We start from the raw sequence: 25,665 nt of genomic DNA on the forward strand, positions 1-25,665 counted from the left end.
AGTTAGATTAAAATCTTCATGTAAAATGCATTTTAAAAGCATAGTTTAAAGCTCAGTAAATATGTATAAGTAAAATTATAGTATTTAATTTACATTTAACTTAGTTTTTGCTTTAATTGTAGTTTTGTGTTCAAGAACAAAGGATACAAGGACAATTAATACTGTTATTTGAAGAAAATGTTTTGATTTATGCAAATTTTTATGATTTAAAAGCTTAACTATTCAATTGAAACTTTCTATAAATTGACACACAACATATTCAGTCATTTTACTTAATGTATAATTTCAATCTTTGGAACCTAATATATTATTCTTTGAAGAATTTCATTAAAGTAAAATCCATTGAGCAAGTAAGATTTGAATACATTGTTGCACAATAAATTAATTTATTTCCACAGCTTAATTCTTTTATCATATTTATATGCTTGCCTTTCCAGAGTATTCTATAAGATGGAGAATAATGGAGACAATAAAGAATTGCTTAGGAGGGAATCTCATAATTATTACTGAAACAAAATAGATAATGAGTTTTATTCAGACGTAATAAGAAAGAAGCAGTTCAATGTCTATAAGAAAACTATGTAAACTGGATTTATCATTTCATTTGTGTAATACCCTTTAACCTCCAATAAGGGGCTGAAGCAGGACAGAGAGAAAGAAAATTTAATATTTCAACACCCTCCTTTATAGTCTTGCATCAACTTCACTAATCAATAAAGCACAATCCTTTGCAAAGTTCCATCTTTATAAAACTCACCACAATAATAAATGAAAATTTAAGAGAAGTACTCTTTCACTGAAAAAAAGGTCATACTAATAAACTAATAGTAACAGAAGACCAACAAAGGAAAAGCGGCATTTTTGCCTCTGGGTAGAACAAGAAGTATTTGGTCTGTAGGATAATTCAGAATCAAAAATAGAATTCAGAAACAACGTACTCAAATTCTAAAATAGAAAGTGTAAAATGTTCAGTACTACACACGTGATTAATTAAACATTTTAAAATTGCATTATCTCAGCTGCCCCCTCTCCACCTTAAAAATGTATTGTATTTTATTGAATTAAAATATTTTCTTAGGGTAAGTATAATCTCAACTCATTTCTCTAAAGGATTATTTCATTTAGCTTTTATTTATTTTGCTCTCCTTTTAATTCTCTTCATTTTTTGTTTTTCAATAGAGATTCCCTAACTGAATAGGATATAGAAGTGGGGATACAATTTGTAATATTAAATTTTGTGTTGTTATTGTTTGTTTCTTTGAGTCAGAGTCTTGCTCTATCACCCAGGCTGGAGTGCAGTGGCACAGTCTCGGCTCACTGAAAACTCCACCTTCCCGTTCGAGCAATTCTCCTGCCTCAGCCTCTGAGTAACTGGGATTACAGGCATCTCCCACCACTCCCGATTAATTTTTTGTGTTTTTAGTAGAGACAGGGTTTCTCCACGTTGGTCAGGCTGGTCTAAGTGTTCCACTCCCCTAGGCCTCCCAAAGTGCTGGGATTACAGGTGTGAGCCACCGTGCCCAGCCTAAATGTTATCTTCATAAAACTTTTAATTTATAAAATTGATGAAGTTGACCATCACTTTATATAACCAAAACTTCTCAGCTTTAAGAAAACTCAGGCTTAAATACATTAGTTCAATGAGTATTTACTGAACAGTTACTATGTACCAGGCAGGATCTAGGCTCTGGTTATATAAAATTAAGCAAAACTGACAAAAATTATTTTCCCCATGGAGCATATATCACACCTGGTAAATGTTGTTAGTGAAATGCAGCATCATTCACGCTAAGAGTGGTGTTCAAATTCCTTTGTTTTGGAAAAATGTGCAAAGAAGACAAATAGCAGAATTGGAATCCTGTATTCAGGAAAATGCTTAAATAGTACTTTTAAGGGACAGTCAATGATGTTAGCATGCTTACACCTGGTTAAGGACCAGGCAACCTAAGTCAAGATTCCATAGCTGAGGAAGCCCCAAACAATAATGTACATAGCTTTTAAAAAAACTTTGATTATGGAACTCAAAAAATACTCAAATTTTCTAAACATGAAACTGGCAAGGCCCCGTGGAACAACTTAATATAATCTGAAACAACTTAACTTTATTCTCCTGTTGTCTTTTTGCACTTACTCATTGGTGGTAGGGAACTACATTTCTCCCAAGTGTGTACGAAAATTCACATAGCCTTGTAAATTTTTTGGTTGCTATTTGATAACATAAAGTTACTTTAAGCAACAAAATAAAATCTTGACTCAGGAATTATAATTCAGAGCCATCTGACAATAAATACTGGCATCTTAATTAAAAGGTAGGACTTCTTCCTTTACTACAGCCAAGGGATATAGAGGTGAAGGAAAAACAGTAAGGAAAAAAAGGTAAGTGCTGATTTGACCAGCACTGCCTTTAAAGGCATCAATCTCTCTTGCATGATAAATGTTTAAAGTCAACGTTTAACGTAGTAAGGCAGAAATGTATGTTCTTACAGGCCACCACCACTATAAGCCTCTCATCTGCAGTTCCCTAGATAAGTCTCTTTCGTTCCAATGTTCCTTTGACCCTTGAGTTTCCTGCATAGTTACATCTGGGGGCTTGGTTCAAGTTGATGTGGGGGTATGATTACTTCATAGATGGTGTTTCATGCTTCTATAATGAGTGTAATGTCTGGTTGGTTGCCTTTTATGATGCCAGCCACCACCGATGATCATGGCTGCAATTCATCACTTCATTAGGGCTTGCAATTTCCTACACACTTATTTTCTAGAAGGTTTCTATGATCACAAATTTACCTCATGAATCATTTGGTTATTCTTAGGATCAGTTTTTATGGAAAAGGCAGGAAAAATGCTTGATCCCTTCCATGTATTTATCTTCAAGCCTTTATTGTCTTTTATAAACATCAGTTCCCCCAAAATTCTCCAAATGTGAATAATGAGTTTCTTTTTTAGTATTATTATAAAATCATGAATTTAAACATGTGATGTATTTCAAGGTCTGGATGTTTTATTAGTGGTGGTTGTGTTATAATACTTTCTTTTTTAGGTTAACATCTTTTTTTCATATTTAATATTAATATTCAAATAAATCTAAAGAGAACATAATTATTTTTTAAAACCAAGTAAAATTAAACAAATTTTTGGGAAAAAACTTTATGTCCAAAAGTGCTGCATACACTCAGAGATGTTTATGTTTGTACAAAGAATAAACGATTCTGTAACTAAAAACAAAGTATATGATGTCACATTGCTCTAAGATTCACTCTACTTTGTGAATTAGGTCACTCTGGTTTTAGTTTTTATAATCTTTTCCCATTTTAAACTTCATGCAAGTAACGTCCTATTTCTTAATATAGTATTTTAAGAACTTGCTTTAAAGTATGAGTACAATTATAAATTGCATTAAGAACTTGCTTTAAAGTGTGAGTACAATTATAAATTGCATTTTTCAATGTTTAATTCTTTAAATGAGAACGTCACAAAGTCTCTCTCACACACACACAGACACACACAGAGACACATAACAGATCAGCAAAGAAAATTAACAAATTTAAGTCATATTCCCTATTTTCAGAAAACTGTAATGTGTCATAGGAAGAAAGATATGTATTCAACAATGCAGTATACTTTGAGTGTTGTCATATTTCTCAAAAACAATTCTACATTATCTCTGAAAAAAATCTTAAAATGCATTTAAAAATCTGCTTTGCATACTATGCACTACAAACCCCAAAAGTCCTTGACTAAAATAAAGCCGTGTATGAAATTTTTATTAGGTAAAATGAGCAGAACAAAAAAAAAAGTGAGAGTCAGAGAGACAGAGGTCTCATCATAGAATTATGACTATATTTCACAAGCTTGACAGGGATTCCCTGCAAAATTCTAGAACTTACTTTTAAACAAATGATTTTGGATACTTGGAGAGAAAACAAAATAGTAATAAGATGAAAATCATGTCGGTATAGAAAGACTTCCAAAGATTATATAAATAGTAATTTAATCATTATGACAACCTAATGGGGTAGTATTGTTATTACATACAAATACAAATATATTAAATAGTTTGTCTATGGTCACACTGGTTGGAGGTGATAAAGTCAAAATGCAAATCCAAGTAGTCTTTTTTCAGAACACATGCTTTAAATCACTAAAATGTGCTGCTTTTCTTCCTTTTAATATTACTTCTATTTCAGCAAGGATGCTCTTTTCAAAATCGTTACAACATTGTGAATTTATTAAATAAAAACTGAGAAAAATATTGATTCATTCAGGAGAATTTTGGGTAACATAATGAATGATACCTAAGATAATCAATTAATAGAACATTTCAACCTGTTAGGAATTCTCCAATGATAAAAGAAATTGATCTCTTGATTTATATTGTTTATTTTACTCGATCATTTAAAGTAATAAAGGAATACATCCTTTTAAAATTTGGAAATGATACAAAGGTGGTATAAATAGCTAATGTGATAGTTTGGGATGTTAATACTCCAAATTATCTAAAGATCCTACATCAATGGAATGGAAACTAAAAAACTTAATGTGGATAAATAAAAATTCCTGACACAAATAAAAGATGAAGAAAAATTGGCTTAACAGAATTTTATGTCAGAAAGGCAGGAAATGTACTGAGTCAGACATTCAGCTACCAAACAAAATCTTAAGAACTATGACTAGATTTGTCGATTATTGTCCAAATTGAGGTTGATGTCTAGTGTCTCTTCATTGCACAATTCAATTCTCGAGTGTGGTGGGATAGAGGGTAACTTCAATAAAAAGAAGGCAACCAAAAAGATGAATAGTCAGAACAAATTAGAATAATTGGCCTAGAAAATAGAAACACTATAGGTACCAAACCAGAGGGCTTAAATATTGAAATGACTAGAACTCTGAAGAATTAGCAGACAGTTTGCTTCCAAAAAAATATAACCAAGTTAAGGTAGAAGCTATTGAGATGCAAATTTTAATTTGATTAATGAATATACTTCTCACTCTTAAATTTGCTGAAAATAGATTAAGCATCCTACAAAAGTTTAGATATATGAAAATGAGTAAGAAGGATGTGGGAATTATTTCTCCATTATGGGGGAAGCTGAATTACATAACATCTCAAGTCTAAGTTGCTTGATGTTCTATGAATGCTAAACAGAAAAAGTATATGGGCATCATTGACACATAAGAAATTAATACAGGTACAGTTTATAATTATTTAATATATCTCTGCAGATATTTAGGGAGTTAGAGAGAGGAGGGGGAATTGTGCATATATCCATACAACTAGGAATTTTAATTAGAATTATTATTGTCTAAAGAGTATATGTAAATTTCCTCCTCAAAATAATCTTGATTATACTCAATACAACCAGCCATAGAAAGTCGAAGTTTAGTACTTTAGCAGACCAGACTCTTTCATGGACACTTGCATGTAAAGCAAATAACAATGCCATAGTGGGAAAGTCTTCATCTATCTAGTTTTCTTTTCCTCAGTGCATTTAATTCTTTCAACCCTAAATTCTCAATTATTTTAATTTTTTTTTCCACTTGGCTCTATTGTGTTTGAGAGTTTAGTTTGAGCTGCTTCACTTTTCCATAGCCTGAGATTCATGTGGGTTTGGGTTAATCAGAGGTCTAACACAGGTATCGATAAGCTTTTTTGGTAAAAGGCCAAATAGCAAGTATTTTAATCCACTCTGTCTTTGTATGTGAAAATAGCCATAGACATTACATAAATTTAGATGTGGCTCTATCCCCAGAAAAACTTTATTTACCAACACTACATTTTGAATTTCATATAATTCTCATGTGTCATGAAATATTTTTCTTTCTATTTTTTCCAACCACTTAAAAATGCAAAACTATTCTTAACTCACAGGTCATAAAAACCAGCAGCAGAATAGATTTCACCCAACATTGGAAGCTTGGGGATTCAGACTCTGCTCCATTTAATGTCCTGGCATTGAAGATATGTTATGAAAAAAATTTTGGAGCTCCTCTACTTCATAGAAACAGCTAAACAAAGAATATTTTTAAAATATGTAACTCTGAAAGCTATATTTTTGCTTCTCTTTTGTCCTACAAATTCTTATTGCCATTTGCATTTAGGTTCAGTTTTAATTTTAAGTCTTGTCATTACTCTCAAAAAATGTAAACGGTATATTCCAACATTTAGAACATCTCTCAAAGTTCTATTTTCTCTTTAAAGGCTGTTTCTCCAGTTGCTTTATAATTCCGAGATATGGACTCAATCTTCTTTGATATTGAACACTTCACTTGCAACAGACCTTCACACTTATTAATAGAATCTTCTCAGGCAAACCAATGTGTAGTCCCTATTCTAGTTACCCACATGTGTCCAATGCTGTTACAGGGGATGTAAGAGTCCATTATTTTATTTGAGGAAAATAAAAACTTCCCCAAAACTAAACTTAATTAACATCTATTAAGTGAGTTTACTAAACTCTGCCTGAACTACAGAGTTGACCAATATATACACTTAGATTGATTTGTTAAGTTGTTCTCTCTAATACTTAGAACTTCTTAGAGGACCTATTCCTCACGCTTATTCTCTGAGGACACTCACTTGATTTTTACCAGGTTATGTGGATGCCTTTAAGCATCTAAAACTGTTAGAATCATCTCCTGCCTTTCTTAAAATGTGTTTACTTTCAGTAATCTTTACCTGTCATCATCAAACTTGAAGCTATACGAATGGCCTGTCTCACAAAATTAGGGTGCCATGATAAAAATGGGCCTTTCTGCCCTTCCACAACAGCCAACTGAACTTCACTTTGATGTTGGCAATAAAAACTATCAGATTTTACTTTCTATAATCATTCTCAATTACAGCCATTGTTCCCTATTTGGCTACTACTATTACCATTTACATCAACACATTCAACATGCACAACTCCCTTTAATCCGCATGTAACGAAGTTTCTGAAAATATTTGCAAAAAGAGACAAAGTGAGATATCTCTATGACTTAGTAGGCGTTGGCACATGTTTTAAAACATAAAGCGACCTCATTTTCTTCTCTTTTTGTGTATTTTCTTCCTTTCTTCATATATCCCCCTCCTTTCCATTCCTAAACTTAATCTAAGAAAACACAGGAATGTTTCTGACTTCCTAATCATTGAGTCCCAAATTATTTTCTATAGACTTCTCCCAGAGGAAACTCAACTTCTTCCTCCTGCTTATCGAAACTTTGACAACCAAGGATGTATTAAAAGGAGTTCCCCCAAGTATTCTAATTAACAAGTAGCACAACTATTTTTAAAAATATATGTATATTGCAAAATAAAGTAAATCAAGTATCCTGATATAAATAAAGACTTTTGGATGCAGGAATATGTAAGCCATTCCTCATGCAAATATTAGCTACAGGTCATAACTTAGACACCCATCATGACTTTAAACTGCTAAAATCTGCTCTTCTATCATATGTTTGCCTTATTTATTAATGTAAATCTTACCTAAATGAGAGATTTTAAATAGTTACCAGTTTTGAAAGTAAAAATTATGTAATTAATATTATGAGATGATTATAGTAATCACAACCAGATATTTTTAATGAGAATAATCACATCATATAAATTAATACTTAGTATCCTGTAACATTTGCTTAAAGTAGCCATTGAGTACAATGATGAGTAGACTTAAATGGATTTTTCCCTCAGCCAAACTCCTCTTCTAGATAACTTTAATGAGTGTGGCAATCAGAGTGCTTAATTCTCAATAATACCTATTACCAAACATCATCATAAATCAAACATTACAGTGATATCTTGCTTATTGAATAATCTGGTAACAATCTACCTCTTACAGAAGAGTTTTCAAAGGTCTTTTTTTTTTTTTTTAATCAGTTCCTTGGCTGAGATCAATGTGGCACTCACTGGCGTTCTCTCAGGTGGCGATCTTTGAGTAGTTAATCCGGGTCTTCTGTGAGACTTTGAGTTATTTTTCCTCTGGTATTGATACTACAGAAACTGCTCAAAGCATCTGGGACATATCTTTGTTTTTAGAGCCTTTAACATGAGAAAAAATCCTGTTTGCATATTACTCAACATTGTATGTAAGTAGTAACAACACCTTTTATATAAGATGTGCTCCAGAGGCTACCCTAAAATTTAAGTGTATTGTATTCAGAAAAATGGGATAATTGTAATTGTCAAAGAATGATCATGAAGCATAAAATATCTTGTACTTGGTTTAAAAATCAATAATCTATTCTTAATTTTTTGTTATTTCTTACTCCTTGGCCAATCAGACAATGCACTTAAAATATTTTGATTTAAGTACACATTTTAAAATAATATAAAGGAAACAGATTTTATATATATGTATATATCTCATGCAATTCACACACATACACACAGATACACAGGGACAGAGGAGACAGAATTGTGTATATATGCACATATGAAGTTTATATAACAATAATGTTACCTTCAATTTAGTGTATTTTTGAATGTGTGGAAACTTCCAATTTTATTACTTCATTTAGTTTTTACAAAATAATCCACACTAGAATATGCCTTTATTAGATATTTACTAGAATCAGGAAGATTAAATTACATGTCTAAGGTGACAGAGCTAGAAAGTGGCAGAATTTATCCCTTCTGGTCTTCTGATTCTCCTCACATAAAAGTTCATAACACCACACACACATACACACAACTACCCATGTAAGAACACAGACAATTTGAACTACAACATTTAACGTCCTATGTTTTTCTCTATCTTAATAAATATAGAGAGAATTTAAAGCAACCCTAGCCTGCCTAAGTAAGTAGTGTGCCCCTGGGGCCACTTGCTACTCTTTTAACAATCTATTTACTATTACTTAGCTTTTTAGAGTTCAAATGTACCTATGGAATAAGAAAAATGGATTAAGAGATGGTGGCTTAAGATGAACAGGCCAAAATAATTGTATATAAAAGAATTACCTTAATAACTGATGTCTCGACTCTGGATGGGGGACTCTGAACTTGCGCTGCTGCCGCCATATTTGCAATGGTGCTGAGGTGGTTCATCTGGCTCATTGCCATGGTGACAGACGCTGGAGGTAGGCTGACAGGTATTAGAGGGTGGGGCATCATCATAAAAGGAAGTTCCAGTCCTATAAAAAATGCACATATATCATCATTGCTCTGGAGGGCATAAATCACTAAAAATGGAAACATTCAAAAGTTTTCTAATGTTGGTAGTCAAAGAAAAAATATTTTTCCTCTTCGTATGCAAAAATTTCACTCACTACTCAGGGAAACTAGGCTTATAGCTATTTGGTTTGGTCCCATGGTTTATCATTTCCTAACTTTTCCTGTGTTTAATACAAATGGTCAATTCTTTGCTATATTATTCCTGTAATCAGTCTGAATCTTGCTTAAAATACTAGGGTTTTCTTTAACTTATCTCAATTAGTTATGTAAATATAGTATATCTCTTTATTATGCCTTATTTTGCCAACTGTTAATTACAATTTTTAAAACTACGATTTTTTAATGCTAAAAAATGCCATCGTACCATTTGGCAGAAGGTGACTCTGCTGAAGATGGTTGAGAGGATGACTAAGTGGAAGGCTACGTGCTCCAGGCAAGCGGGGCTGGGTTACAGAGGCCTGAGGTCCCTGGGATGGGGAAGAGGGCAGTGTTTCCTTATCCCAGGAACCATCACTGCTGCCTGTGGGGAATGAATATAAATTACTTGGATTTAATATTATTCCAAATCTTCCAACGACTAATTTAAAATGACGTTTTAAAAAATATATCACATTTGGAGTTGGAAAACTGATTTCTAGGGAAATAAGCTGAGGTAAGTAAATTTCCCCTAAGCTACACATTCTTTTTGATTTTCTGTTTCTTATATAGGATCTCAAAATTTGAAAAAATAGTATTTCTGCAACATTTAACCTCGTGGTGGAGTCTAACACTGTGTTGGCTATCCAGCTTAATGTTAAATGGTCTCTATTATATTAACTAGATAATTAGTTACTCCTTGGAACTGAAACACACTAATATTTATAGAATGTAAAGTTATCCTTGTAGTAAATGACATCCTAGCCATCAAATAAAGTGCCTAAGTTCATTACACAGCAAATCCTAAAAATGGAGCCATTAAATGTCCAGCTTGGTTAGACATTGTACAGAGAACACAAAAGATCACTTTATACAATATAATGCCAAAGCAAAAATTAAATATGCATGCATGTTTGTGTGAATAAATACATCACTTGTTTTCAATAAAGAGAAACATACATTTATGTCTCCATGTCAGTGTCACTCATCTGAGGACCTGCATTTCAATATTGGTGGCAATGCCTTGGATTTTAAAAGATCATGAAATACCTTATTAGAATACTCCTTGGAAGGTGTTTATAAATCATTTCAATTTCAATGTGCTCCTAAATTAAATTAATTCAATATTAATTTATTCCTTAACTGAATCTGTTGAAAATACAAACTATCCACTTAGAGGAAATTTCTGTAATATCTCTATTAGCTCATGACTGTTTTATTTCTTAAAAAAAGAAACCATATTTTCATATAATATGCATAGAAACAGCAGAGTTGGTAAAACTCCAATTTAATGCTTTAGCTCTGCTAAAAGCCTCATTGTAAAATCTCTACGACATAGTTTTTAATGAAGAATGCTTAGTTACTGCCATGATTTTTTTCCATTTACTTCATGAAGACAGTTAAGGTTCAATATAAATTCAAACTCATTAGCTCAATACTGTCTGGATCTTAGAGTAAATTGTTCAGAAGTGGGTAATGAAAACTCAATTCAAATTCTTCAGCAATCAAACAAAGCAATTTTATTAAACAATGAAAAGAATCAATTAAAATGGATATCTTTATTATCTTTATTATTCTACAAGAAACCATGACAGCTTTTGGTTTAAAAAAAGTTTATAGCTTCATACAGAAACGACTCACATAAATGAAATTTCTCCAGCTTGCTCCTACACTGTGATATAAAAGTTCTTTTCATATTCACAAATTTATACACCTTATTTCTGTTCTCATAACTTTTTTGACACTTATTCTAAGGTACTAGTCAAACATGCAAGAACTATAAATAGATGAATTTTTCAAATGTATGCTATCAAGAGATTATTATTACAAAACATTCTAAACATCTTCTCTTTACATTCCCTTTATCAAAGTACATGCAATTTTTTATTGTAGCCTTAATTCCCAAAATCTGTGGGATTTTATTTGGTCAAATGTTATGATTCAGCATTGATTTTACCTCGTATGTTATCAGTTAAAACAGACTATCGGGATATAGAAATCATGCTTTGGAATAAATATTATTTTAATATAAAAATTGTGCTGGAAAGTAAGAAATAATAAGTAATTTTCTCTGTATTTTATACTTCATTTAAATTTTCAACAAATGTAACCATTACATATTCATAGAAGATTGCATATTTGAGGATAATTAAAATATGGAGTGGAAAAACAGACATTCATTATTCTGGATTCAGTTTGAGCTCCATTTACACCTATAATCTACTTTTGTTTTTCTGTTCACTTAAACGAATTTCCTCTTTTACTGAAGTCCTTATTGCCAGGATAAATAAATAAATGGGAAATAGTTATTTCTGCAAATATATTTAAATTTTATTCATATCAGTAGAGATGCACAATAACTCTATTTTTCACATTATTAAGGTGTAAAATATTATCTTAAAATTCTGATTAAATCACTCTGAAAACAGACTACAGACAAAACACTATCCATTTTCACATCTGTTTTTGCATCACAGATATCAGTCCCTTGTGCACAGGTAAATATCAAGCATTCATATGTGAATTTTCTCTAGTAAGTTTCTAATGCTATATTAGATTTTCACGATACATAGAATGCTTCTAGCCATCTCCACTAATCATCATTTGTTAAATACTCATGATGTTAGCTCATTTGGGTAATAAATAGAGCAAACAATTAAGAAACTAAGTCTGATGAAAAATATACAATATATAACCAAGTCAGCTGTAAGTGATTTTTGCATTATTTATAACATCCTTTTACTCTATTAGCATGAATAAATAAGAATTGAAAATAGGCCACTTCAGAACAAGACATGCCCATAGTTATTAAGTGTATATTTTCACAATTTTGTTTTAAGCCAACATATAGCATGATATAAACCAGCATATATGTACTATGCTTACACACAAATATATACATACACACATAAATACCTTTAAAATTCATATTTACTTTTAAGACTGCAAGAAACAGCAGCAGATTCAATACATAAGAAACTTCTAATATTTGGCAGGGGAAGACAGAAACAGAAAAAACTGACTTACTGGTATTAAAAATATACTAATACCTACATATTTAAATTTATGGAATTTATATATAAAGAGTGACTGTGTGTGTTTAGTTTTTCTTTTGTGTAATAGATGGGACAAGCAAGGTTATTTCAAGATTTAGTGTAACTGAAATTCAAATATGTAAGGACTAGGTGTGGGAGGTCCTCTCCCCGCTTAGTCCCTCCCCATTCCAACATTAAAACAAAGTTTCTGAAAAATAAGTTTGATGCAATGTCTTAGTCTTCATGGACTCAGACTGTTTCCCTTGGCTCACCCTCACTTGATATTTTTATTGCATTTTATGATACATATTTTATGATGGACCAGGTTTGAAATGCAGAAATATATCCTTAAATTGTGATACCCTACTCTAAGGGTACCAGATTACTGAATAGTCAGAAATGATGAGTTACAAATATAAAATGGTTTTCGTTTTCCTCTAATTATTGCCTTCAAAAAAGCTTTGTCAAGGTTCCCTATTCTATCCCTTAAGAGCCTTGAGCAGATTTTGAGTATAATAAATCCATTCTAGGCCGGGCGTGGTGGCTCACGCCTCCAATCCCAGCACTTTGTGAGGCCGAGGGGGACGGATCACAAGGTCAGGAGATCGAGACCATCCTGGCTAACACGGTGAAACTCCGTTTCTATTAAAAACACAAAAAATTGGCCAGACGTAGTGGCGGAAGCCTGTACTCCCAGCTACTCGGGAGGCTGAGGCAGGAGAATGGCGTGAACCCGGGAGGCGGAGCTTGCAGTGAGCTGAGATCTCACCACTGCACTCCAGCCTGGGGGACAGAGCGAGACTCCGTCTCAAAAGTAAATAAGTAAACAAACAAACAAACAAATAAATCCATTGTAGTTAACTGTCATCGCTGCTTCCCCATCCGCACTAGCATTAGCCATTTCTAGAGTCTAGGTATCTGGAAGACAGAGGCTTGCTCAGCTTTTCAAGCATCCTGTCTTCCTCCTCTCTTTCTTCTGGGTAGTAAGATAAACGTCTCTGCTTAAATGGTTCCTGCTTAAATTTCCCCTGCACTGCAACTTCTGTGGCTACGCCTTTAGGCAACTGACATCTTCCAAGTTGTAGAGGCCTAAATCTAAACATTTCCATGGTGGTAATGTCTGATCCTTTAAGGGAATCCTTACTGGGGAACCTCCTAACTGCACAAGTTCCTCACAGTAGAATCTCCTCCAGCTTCATGATCGTCTAAGCTCCCTAAACTCCCATTGCCTCTTGATACTAAGGCCCTCCTCCTGATGTAGGTCCTCTTGTTCTGATGTCCACTTTCTCCAGCCTGCTCCCTTCTCCTCAATTCTTTACCACAACCTCCAACCCCTGCTCCCAATCAGCAGTTCACACTTAAGCAGAAATCCAGCTACCAAACGAGATGGAAGCATTGGCAATCCTTGAGTAATTCTCTTGGAATTCTCCTCCCTTGACCTTCTCAGTGAGGAAGCATGCTCAAACAGGAATTATTAAACCACAGCCGTACCTACAAGTTGCTGTCCTTTCAAAAGAATGACCTCTTCAAATCCCATCTTATAAATGAATGTTCGTAGATGAGTGTGGCCCATTCTTACAAAGGAAGAAGGTGGTTGTTCATGAAGTCTGGAGTGACAGTTAAGACAGCAATGCTGATTCAGTTGCTATTAATAAGTACCAATTGTTTTTTACTTTCTTGAAATAAGGAGTACCTGACACCTTTTTTTCTTGTTGGCAACCACAGGAAAAATTTTATTTAATATCCTGTTACATAAACATACACAAGAACATGGACTACAGGGGCGGAGCAAGATGGCCGAATAGGAACAACTCCAGTCTCCAACTCCCAGCGCGAGCGACACAGAAGACCCGTGATTTCTGCATTTTCAACTGAGGTACTGGGGTCATCTCACTAGGGAGTGCCGGACAATCGGTGCTGGTCAGCTGCTGCAGCCTGACCAGCGAGAGCTGAAGCAGGGCGAGGCATCGCCTCACCTGGAAGCGCAAGGGGGAAGGGGATCCGTTTTCCTAGCCAGGGGAACTGAGACACACAACACCTGGAAAATCGGGTAACTCCCACCCCAATACTGCGCTGTAAGCATACAGGCATTCCAGGAGAATATATCCCACACCTGGCCGGGAGGGTCCCACGCCCACGAAGCCTCCCTCACTGCTAACACAGCAGTCTGCCGCGATCTATCCGCAAGGCAGCAGCGAGGCTGGGGGAGGGGCGCCCGCCATTGCTGAGGCTTAAGTAGGTAAACAAAGCCGCCGGGAAGCTCGAACTGGGTGGAGCTCACAGCAGCTCAAGGAAGCCTGCCTGTCTCTGTAGTCTCCACCTCTGGGGACAGCGCACAGCTGAAGACCAACAGGGGAAGTAGCGGGAGCCGGTGCAGACGCGAACGACTCTGTCTGACAGCTTTGGGGAGAGCCGCGGATCTCCCAACGCGGAGGTTGAGATCTGAGAACGGACAGACTGCCTGCTCAGGTGTGTCCCTGACCCCTGAGTAGCCTAGCTGGGAGAAATCCCCCACTAGGGGCAGTCTGACACCCCACACCTCACAGGGTGGAGTACACCCCTGAGAGGACACTTCCAAAGGAAGAATCAGACAGGTACACTCGCTGTTCAGCAATATTCTATCTTCGGCAACCTCTGCTGCTGATACCCAGGCAAACAGGGTCTGGAGTGGACCTCAAGCAATCTCCAACAGACCAACAGAGAGTCCTTCTGACTGTCAGAAGGAAAACTATCAAACAGGAAGGACACCTATACCAAAACCCCATCAGTTCGTCACCACCATCAAAGACCAGAGACAGATAAAACCACAAAGATGGGGAAGAAGCAGGGCAGAAAAGCTGGAAATTCAAAAAATAAGAGCGCATCTCCCCCTGCAAAGGAGCGCAGCCCATCACCAGCAACGGATCAAAGCTGGTCAGAGAATGACTTGGACGAGAGGAGAGAAGAAGGCTTCAGTCCATCAAACTTATCAGAGCTAAAGGAGGAATTACGTACCCAGCGCAAAGAAACTAAAAATCTTGAAAAAAGAGTGGAAGAATTGACAGCTAGACTCATTAATGCAGAGAAGATCATAAACGAAATGACAGAGATGAAAACCATGACACGAGAAATACGTGACAAATGCACAAGCTTCAGTAACCGACTCGATCAACTGGAAGAAAGAGTATCAGCGATTGAAGATCAAATGAATGAAATGAAGCGAGAAGAGAAACCAAAAGAAAAAAGAAGAAAAAGAAATGAGCAAAGCCTGCAAGAAGTATGGGATTACGTAAAAAGACCAAATCTACGTCTGATTGGGGTGCCTGAAAGTGAGGGGGAAAATGGAACCAAGTTGGAAAACACTCTTCAGGATATCATCCAGGAGAACTTCCCCAACCTAGTAGGGCAGGCCAACATTCAAATTCAGGAAATACAGAGAACGCCACAAAGATACTCCTCCAGAAGAGCAACTCCAAGACACATAATTGCCAGATTCACCAAAGTTGAAATGAAGGAAAAAATCTTAAGGGCAGCCAGAGAGAAAGGTCAGGTCACCCACAAAGGGAAGCCCATCAGACTAACAGCAGATCTCTCGGCAGAAACTCTACAAGCCAGAAGAGAGTGGGGGCCAATATTCAACGTTCTTAAAGAAAAGAATTTTAAACCCAGAATTTCATATCCAGCCAAACTAAGTTTCATAAGTGAAGGAGAAATAAAATCCTTTACAGATAAGCAAATGCTTAGAGATTTTGTCACCACCAGGCCTGCCTTACAAGAGACCCTGAAGGAAGCCCTAAACATGGAAAGGAACAACCGGTACCAGCCATCGCAAAAACTTGGCAAAATGTAAAGACCATCGAGGCTAGGAAGAAACTGCATCAACTAACGAGCAAAATAACCAGTTAATATCATAATGGCAGGATCAAGTTCACACATAACAATATTAACCTTAAATGTTAATGGACTAAATGCTCCAATTAAAAGACACAGACTGGCAAACTGGATAAAGAGTCAAGACCCATCAGTCTGCTGTATTCAGGAGACCCATCTCACATGCAGAGACATACATAGGCTCAAAATAAAGGGATGGAGGAAGATCTACCAAGCAAATGGAGAACAAAAAAAAGCAGGGGTTGCAATCCTAGTCTCTGATAAAACAGACTTTAAACCATCAAAGATCAAAAGAGACAAAGAAGGCCATTACATAATGGTAAAGGGATCAATTCAACAGGAAGAGCTAACTCTCCTAAATATATATGCACCCAATACAGGAGCACCCAGATTCATAAAGCAAGTCCTTAGAGACTTACAAAGAGACTTAGACTCCCATACAATAATAATGGGGGACTTCAACACTCCGCTGTCAACATTAGACAGATCAACGAGACAGAAAGTTAACAAGGATATCCAGGAATTGAACTCATCTCTGCACCAAGCGGACCTAATAGACATCTATAGAACTCTCCACCCCAAATCAACAGAATATACATTCTTCTCAGCACCACATCGCACTTATTCCAAAATTGACCACATAATTGGAAGTAAAGTACTCCTCAGCAAATGTAAAAGAACAGAAATTATAACAAACTGTCTCTCAGACCACAGTGCAATCAAACTAGAACTCAGGACTAAGAAACTCAATCAAAACCGCTCTACTACATGGAAACTGAACAACCTGCTCCTGAATGACTACTGGGTACATAACGAAATGAAAGCGGAAATAAAGATGTTCTTTGAAACCAATGAGAACAAAGATACAACATACCAGAATCTCTGGGACACATTTAAAGCAGTGTGTAGAGGGAAATTTATAGCACTAAATGCCCACAAGAGAAAGCAGGAAAGATCTAAAATTGACACTCTAACATCACAATTAAAAGAACTAGAGAGGCAAGAGCAATCACATTCAAAAGCTAGCAGAAGGCAAGAAATAACTAAGATCAGAGCCGAACTGAAGGAGATAGAGACACAAAAAACCCTCCAAAAAATCAATGAATCCAGGAGTTGGTTTTTTGAAAAGATCAACAAAATTGACAGACCGCTAGCAAGGCTAATAAAGAAAAAAAGAGAGAGGAATCAAATAGATGCAATAAAAAATGATAAAGGGGATATCACCACTGACCCCACAGAAATACAAACTACCATCAGAGAATACTATAAACGCCTCTACGCAAATCAACTAGAAAATCTAGAAGAAATGGATAATTTCCTGGACACTTACACTCTCCCAAGGCTAAACCAGGAAGAAGTTGAATCCCTGAATAGACCAATAGCAGGCTCTGAAATTGAGGCAACAATTAATAGCCTACCCACCAAAAAAAGTCCAGGACCAGATGGATTCACAGCTGAATTCTACCAGAGGTACAAGGAGGAGCTGGTACCATTCCTTCTGAAACTATTCCAATCAATAGAAAAAGAGGGAATCCTCCCTAACTCATTTTATGAGGCCAACATCATCCTGATACCAAAGCCTGGCAGAGACACAACAAAAAAAGAGAATTTTAGACCAATATCCCTGATGAACATTGATGCAAAAATCCTCAATAAAATACTGGCAAACCGGATTCAGCAGCACATCAAAAAGCTTATCCACCATGATCAAGTGGGCTTCATCCCTGGGATGCAAGGCTGGTTCAACATTCGCAAATCAATAAACGTAATCCAGCATATAAACAGAACCAAAGACAAGAACCACATGATTGTCTCAATAGATGCAGAAAAGGCTTTTGACAAAATTCAACAGCCCTTCATGCTAAAAACGCTCAATAAATTCGGTATTGATGGAACGTACCTCAAAATAATAAGAGCTATTTATGACAAACCCACAGCCAATATCATACTGAATGGGCAAAAACTGGAAAAATTCCCTTTGAAAACTGGCACAAGACAGGGATGCCCTCTCTCACCACTCCTATTCAACATAGTGTTGGAAGTTCTGGCTAGGGCAATCAGGCAAGAGAAAGAAATCAAGGGTATCCAGTTAGGAAAAGAAGAAGTCAAATTGTCCCTGTTTGCAGATGACATGATTGTATATTTAGAAAACCCCATCGTCTCAGCCCAAAATCTCCTTAAGCTGATAAGCAACTTCAGCAAAGTCTCAGGATACAAAATTAATGTGCAAAAATCACAAGCATTCTTATACACCAGCAACAGACAAGCAGAGAGCCAAATCAGGAATGAACTTCCATTCACAATTGCTTCAAAGAGAATAAAATACCTAGGAATCCAGCTTACAAGGGATGTAAAGGACCTCTTCAAGGAGAACTACAAACCATTGCTCAGTGAAATCAAAGAGGACACAAACAAATGGAAGAACATACCATGCTCATGGATAGGAAGAATCAATATCGTGAAAATGGCCATACTCCCCAAGGTTATTTATAGATTCAATGCCATCCCCATCAAGCTACCAATGACTTTCTTCACGGAATTGGAAAAAACTGCTTTAAAGTTCATATGGAACCAAAAAAGAGCCCGCATTGCCAAGACAATCCTAAGTCAAAAGGACAAAGCTGGAGGCGTCACGCTACCTGACTTCAAACTATACTACAAGGCTACAGTAACCAAAACAGCATGGTACTGGTACCAAAACAGAGATATAGACCAATGGAACAGAACAGAGTCCTCAGAAATAATACCGCACATCTACAGCCATCTGATCTTTGACAAACCTGAGAGAAACAAGAAATGGGGAAAGGATTCCCTATTTAATAAATGGTGCTGGGAAAATTGGCTAGCCATAAGTAGAAAGCTGAAACTGGATCCTTTCCTTACCCCTTATACGAAGATTAATTCAAGATGGATTAGAGACTTAAATGTTAGACCTAATACCATAAAAACCCTAGAAGAAAATCTAGGTAGTACCATTCAGGACATAGGCATGGGCAAGGACTTCATGTCTAAAACACCAAAAGCAACGGCAGCAAAAGCCATAATTGACAAATGGGATCTAATTAAACTAAAGAGCTTTTGCACAGCAAAAGAAACTACCATCAGAGTGAACAGGCAACCTACAGAATGGGAGAAAATTTTTGCAACCTACTCATCTGACAAAGGGCTAATATCCAGAATCTACAAAGAACTCAAACAAATATACGAGAAAAAAACAAACAACCCCATCAAAAAGTGGGGAAAGGATATGAACAGACATTTCTCAAAAGAAGATATTCATACAGCCAACAGACACATGAAAAAATGCTCATCATCACTGGCCATCAGAGAAATGCAAATCAAAACCACAATGAGATACCATCTCACACCAGTTAGAATGGCAACCATTAAGAAGTCAGGAAACAACAGGTGTTGGAGAGGATGTGGAGAAATAGGAACACTTTTACACTGTTGGTGGGATTGTAAACTAGTTCAACCATTATGGAAAACAGTATGGCAATTCCTCAAGGATCTAGAACTAGATGTACCATATGACCCAGCCATCCCACTACTGGGTATATACCCAAAGGATTATAAATTAGTCTACTACAAAGACACATGTACACGTATGTTTATTGCGGCACTATTCACAATAGCAAAGACTTGGAATCAACCCAAATGTCCATCTGTGACAGACTGGATTAAGAAAATGTGGCACATATACACCATGGAATACTATGCAGCCATAAAAAAGGATGAGTTTGCGTCCTTTGTAGGGACATGGATGCAGCTGGAAACCATCATTCTTAGCAAACTATCACAAGAAGAGAAAACCAAACACCGCATGTTCTCACTCATAGGTGGGAACTGAACAATGAGATCACTTGGACTCGGGAAGGGGAACATCACACACTGGGGTCTATCATGGGGAGGGGGGAGGGGGGAGGAGGGAGGGATTGCATTGGGGAGTTATACATGATATAAATGATGAATTGATGGGTGCTGACGAGTTGATGGGTGCAGCACACCAACATGGCATAAGTATACATATGTAACAAACCTGCACGTTATGCACATGTACCCTAGAACTTAAAGTATAATAAAAAAAAAAAAAAAAAAAAAAAAAAAAAAAAAAAAAAAAAAAAAAAGAACATGGACTACAAATATGGCTATATTATAAATCAAATTTTAGTAACTGGTTCTTGTAAATAAACTGAAATAAAGGGAAAGCTTAAAGAGAAATAAAGGGAAGTACAATTTTTAGGTAGGAAAGGGAATGAAAAAATGTTTTGGAGAAAGATATTGTTAGTTTCTCTTTACTAAAAACACAGTAACAATTTTGAGTGTGTGTATGCGCAGCACCAATTATAGTCTTAGTCCAAATAATTACATATATTCATGAATTTGTTCATTTCATTTCTAAATATATCCAATGAGAAACAGGTTCCCAAAGAGAAATCCACAGTATTTCTATGCATTTTAGATAGAAAACACATAAAGTAATCAAACACAAAACTAAAGTGATCTGTAAAATGTAAATGCCTTTTAAATTACCATGCATTAAAATAGTAAAAGGATATTTAACTACTGTATTACTATCACTTATACCTAGGTGACATGTAACTATTTGTTAAGATTTTCCCACAGGCTGACCCTGATAAAGGAGGCAAATCTCAAAGGGACTAACGGTCACACCACTGCTTATTGAGTGACACTGATAGATTGTGACGGGAACCTGACATTGTCAAGATTCGTTTACAATGAAAATGACGGCAAGAGCAGGCATTTACTCCATACCATTGGAGAACACTTAGAAAGATGTCAACTCCATCTTAACAATGAAAATAAAACTTCTAAGTAAAAGTAAATACTAGTCACAGGTGCTACAGATGTTCAGCTGTTAGTTCAGAGGCAGGTGAGAGAATAAACAAGTTATTATCTTTTAGTGGAATAAGTTCACTCTATTAGCAAAATGATATAAAATGTCAGCAGTAATACTAGTATTTTGCATGAGTTGCGGAAACAGTCCTTTCATGAAAGTTAGTGTAATATAGTCTTTAAATATTCTTTTGGATAACTATCTAATCCCAGTTAATCTACTCTAGGATACAAAAACACTGAAATCTCCTGATGCTTTGGTTTGACTTCATCATGCTACTAAAATGAGAAAAGAAGAAATCTTCTAGGGATATAATTAATTAGGGAAACAGTTTAAAATGTTCCTGTTTTAAGTGTAGTGGTTTAGCAAAGAAAATGCCACAAGTGCCTCCTAACTGGTATTGCAAAATAATGTCCGCAGAGTAGGTCAGCACATGAATCATGTTTGATTTGGAGGTTCTGGAAAAAAAAAAAAAAAAAGAACTGGCTGGCTTTCATGTAACCAATTCTGCTTGGCTTAATATTCTTACATCAAATTATTTTTTTCTTGAGAGAAAAATAATGTTGTTATAAATTCTAACTGCCCCATTACCTATAAATATATCATTTAGGAAAATATGTCACTTTCCCATAAATAATTAGATATTTTTTCTTTAGTTATCTATCACTCACTAAATCTTACCCTGTGTTACTTGAATGTCAGATATAGTTAATTAGGAATGTGAAACTCTAGACATACAAGGGGACTTTTGTCTTACCTATGATGTTTATTTTTTTGAAAGCAGAGCTGTTTTGACATGTTTCATTTTACATGCATTGTTTATAACATAATACTGATGCTATTAGTGTTCTTGGACTTGTCAAAACTTTGTTAATTCTAAATTTCTTCACCTTCTTAAGATATTGTTATTGCCCTATATACTCCACAATGGTGCTGAAAGTAACAATAAGTGAAGTTGTACAAAGTACACACAAATTAATCGAAACGAGAACTGCTTATTTTTAAGTTTTGGCTGAATAATGTTTCCTATGGCCAATGATTGGTGAACTAAAGAAAACGGAAAACAAACCATAAAATCAAATCTGATATCCAAGTGACTAACGTAAGATGAAACGATACTTAACGAACAGGCAGACATTACTAAAAACAATGGCTTTTTTATCCTGAGAAACTTTGGATGATTATGAAAAATAAAAACAGCATTAGGAAACTTAAAATAGACAATGGTTTCAATTTTAAATAGCTTTCCTTTTGGAACTCATAAAATTTATTAAAATAATTTCGATGTATAAGTAACAATGTTTCATGTATTTTTCCTTATGTCATAGTAAATTTCAGAAAGTTTTGATGCAACTCAAACTAAAAGAAGTAGGGTGAGAATTATAAAGATAAAAGGTAAAATACTATATGTGCAGAAGAGAGAGATGATCATATCAGAAAACACTGTTTTTTTGATGCTGTTGTTGTCTTTGGACTCATTAGCACCATGCTCTAAGTGTTAACCAAGGAAAATAGATCCACATCCCAAAATAAAACAAACAAATGCAGACTCAGACTGGGTAAATAGTTACATAGATTTTTGTATAAGAAAAAATGAGTAGCCAGATTGATTTGTATTGACTACATATTTGGGTGTCTTGTAAATACAGACTATAAGCTGATTGTAAGCAATAGCCAAATGTTTCTAGTCAGTGGAAATGAGACTGAAAAAAATTGGTTAATTTCTACAACTTAAGTATAATTTGATTACAGATAAAGGACAATGTAGAAATGACCACACAAGGTATGTACACACTTTGCTATCTAAAACTTATTCATACAGTTCTTCAGAATAAAGCAGTTTGGTGTAAAGTATCTATGTTAATTTTGTTTTACATCTTTTAGCCTTTCTTATTGCCAATGTTAAGGAATTTCTACTTTTTCTAACTTTACTTCATCAAATTATTCTTCTATTAGGCAAACCAATGAAATAGAAATTCTTTTTCTAAGGATTTTGTAATTCCCTATAGATTTATAATCACATTAAATAAAATGGTGAGTTATATTATATATATTGTTAGTGGAGTAATCAATGTCAAGGTATATATTATTAATATTTTTATGCTCATATACAAATGTTGCCCATGGCAAGTTAAAATAAGTTTTAATTTTCATGATTTTATACAATGCCATTAGTTTTCAATTATTTGTGTTGAAATTTAAAGCTTTTCTTCCTACTTGAGGAAAATTGCTATTGAATTTTCCAAAAAGTATAAAACCTTCATAAGTGAGATGATATGCTTTGGCAATTGTCTTGATATTTCTCATATGTATGGATTTAAGTATTAATTTGTCTCCTTCCTAAACCTGGTTAGCCTCAAAGAAGGACATCACCAGCGAGTTTTATAAGCCAGGAACCCAGGAATCCACTTTATCTTCTCATCTCTTCCTGTGCACTATCAGCGCACAACTCCTTTTTCATGTCCTACTGATTTCATCTCTATTATTTAACTCTATTTTGTCTGTTTTTGCCTCAACTGCTGTAATCAAATTTAGGACCACCACTTTTAATTACAAATCTTACATTGTCACTCTCCTGCTTAGAGGTCTTCATTTTCTTCCAATTGTTATTAAGAAAAATATTTTAAAATTTTGTCTTAATGTAAGTTCCACGTGGTCAAGCCTGTGTCTTTTTTTTTTCTTCTCATCATTGTATCTGTAGAAATAAATAAGGTAAGACTAACTCTCAATCAGTTCTTTAGCTGAGAGCTTCAGATCCAGACCAATTTTCACATTTACATCTGGTAAACATCATTGTGGCAATAAAAGTATTCAGATATAGCCATTGTTATGGAGCAGCTTATGATATGCAGGAGAGGCACATGCACATATAATAACATGTATTTGCCTAATTATTATCTTTTTTTTTTTTTTTTTAATACTGAATCTCACTCTGTCGCTCAGGCTGGAGAGCAGTGGTGCAATCTCGGCCACTCCGCCTACCGGGTTCAAGTGATTCTTTTGTCCCACTCTCCGGAGTAGCTGAGGCTACAGCACACGCCACCATGTCCAGCTAATTTTTGTATTTCAGTAGAGACGGGGTTTCACAATGCCAGGCTGGTCTCAAAGTCCTGACCTCGTGATCTGCCCGCCTCGCCCTCCCAAAGTGCTGGGATTACGGGCATGCGCCACCGCGCCCGGCCCTAATTATTTTTCTTAACTGTAATTAAAGATAGAGAAGATAAATAATTGGTAATATGTTTAACATTTTGGAAATAAGCTTGATGGAACTTAGTAACCACTTAAATACGAATGGAGATGAAGTGAGTAAAATATGAAACATGAATTCAGCATCTAGATTAACAATTGTTGTATAGTGGCACAATTAAGGAGGCAATGATGATGATGATAGTATCTAGTATATATCATGTACTTAGGATGTGTTGGCATTTTGTTAACTTTTATGTGCATTATCCTAATTTTGAATTCACAATCCAAGTTTTTTTATCACCCTTATAAAGAAGATCAGATTTTACAATGAATCAAATTCAGTTCAATATTGGACTGGTTAAATATGAGATGTTTCGGTAATAGTCATGCAGAGATTGACAACAGGTAATTATAAATATGGGACTGAAATTTGAGAGAAAAGGAGATGCCCAGTGAAGAAGATTTGGAAGTCATTAATTTCTACATGGTAGATTAAGCCATGATGCTTTAAGCGGGTATGGAAAGAATAAAGGTATTGCTACCAAAAATGTATTTCTACTATAAACCATAGAATAAGTCTCAAATAAACCACATTGCATAATGTTTTAATCCTGAAGAGCTGAGCAAGAATAAGCAAATACTGGTATGTGACTCCTATAGTTTAATACAAGTTACACAGATTATAATAAATTCTTAGCACAAATGGTTGTATTAATGCATTTTTATAATATTCATGTCTCTCCACTTCTAAGCTAAAATATTCTTTTAAATAAGATAATCAACATGAATACATGAATGTCTGACATATCTTAGGCTCTCAATTAATAATGAATGAATGCACATTATGATTGAATTTAAAGATTTAACAATCCTAACTACTATTTAAGGTAGACAGCCTAAAGAAAGACAAAACTCAAAAGACACAACTAAGAATAACTTCAAAATGTGCCATTAGTCCAACTTGTAATATGATAATCAGGATATCCAGTAATTACAAAGTTCATCTTAAAAACATTATGGAGGTGGCTGCCTTTAAATTGAGGTACTGCATATAACAGAAAAGAACTCAACACATTTGAAGGACCACTGAAATAATATTATATTATAGTGTAGATTACATGCAGATGGCAGGCTTGTTGAAAGCTACTGTTTATATGAAACCAAATCATTCTGACCATAGCTTCTATTATACATAGTGAAGACATTCTATTCAAAGCACTTTTCATCAGTTTTTCATGGGCATTCAGAGGAGGAGGTTTTCAAGGTCAAAAGGACCAATAAAATTTTGGCTGCTGGCAATGGAAAGAATACTTCGGATCAGCAGCAATATGGATAATTTTATTTTTACCTTTATACTCCGATTTGGGGAAAATATAAGCACTCATTTTATCCCAAGAATAAATGGTTATAAAACTCTTCTGTAG

General features: G+C 35.1%; 1 protein-coding gene across 2 annotated transcripts in view; it reads right to left on the minus strand.

Moving 5' to 3' along the window:
- The window catches only part of DACH1 (dachshund family transcription factor 1), a 445,951-nt gene that overhangs the window by 137,354 nt on the left and 282,932 nt on the right, over positions 1–25,665 (minus strand). Inside the window, exons 4-5 of one of the 2 annotated variants that reach the window (XM_030922382.1) lie at positions 9,519–9,674; positions 8,942–9,114 (exon numbers count right to left, since the gene is read on the minus strand). In XM_030922382.1, coding sequence (XP_030778242.1) covers positions 8,942–9,114; positions 9,519–9,674 — 329 coding nt within the window. The remainder of the gene's footprint in view (positions 1–8,941; positions 9,115–9,518; positions 9,675–25,665) is intronic. The other variant, XM_030922383.1, reaches the window with a different exon arrangement.

The sequence above is a fragment of the Rhinopithecus roxellana genome, chromosome 18 (genome assembly GCF_007565055.1).
Source record: "Rhinopithecus roxellana isolate Shanxi Qingling chromosome 18, ASM756505v1, whole genome shotgun sequence".
NCBI lineage: Eukaryota > Metazoa > Chordata > Mammalia > Primates > Cercopithecidae > Rhinopithecus > Rhinopithecus roxellana.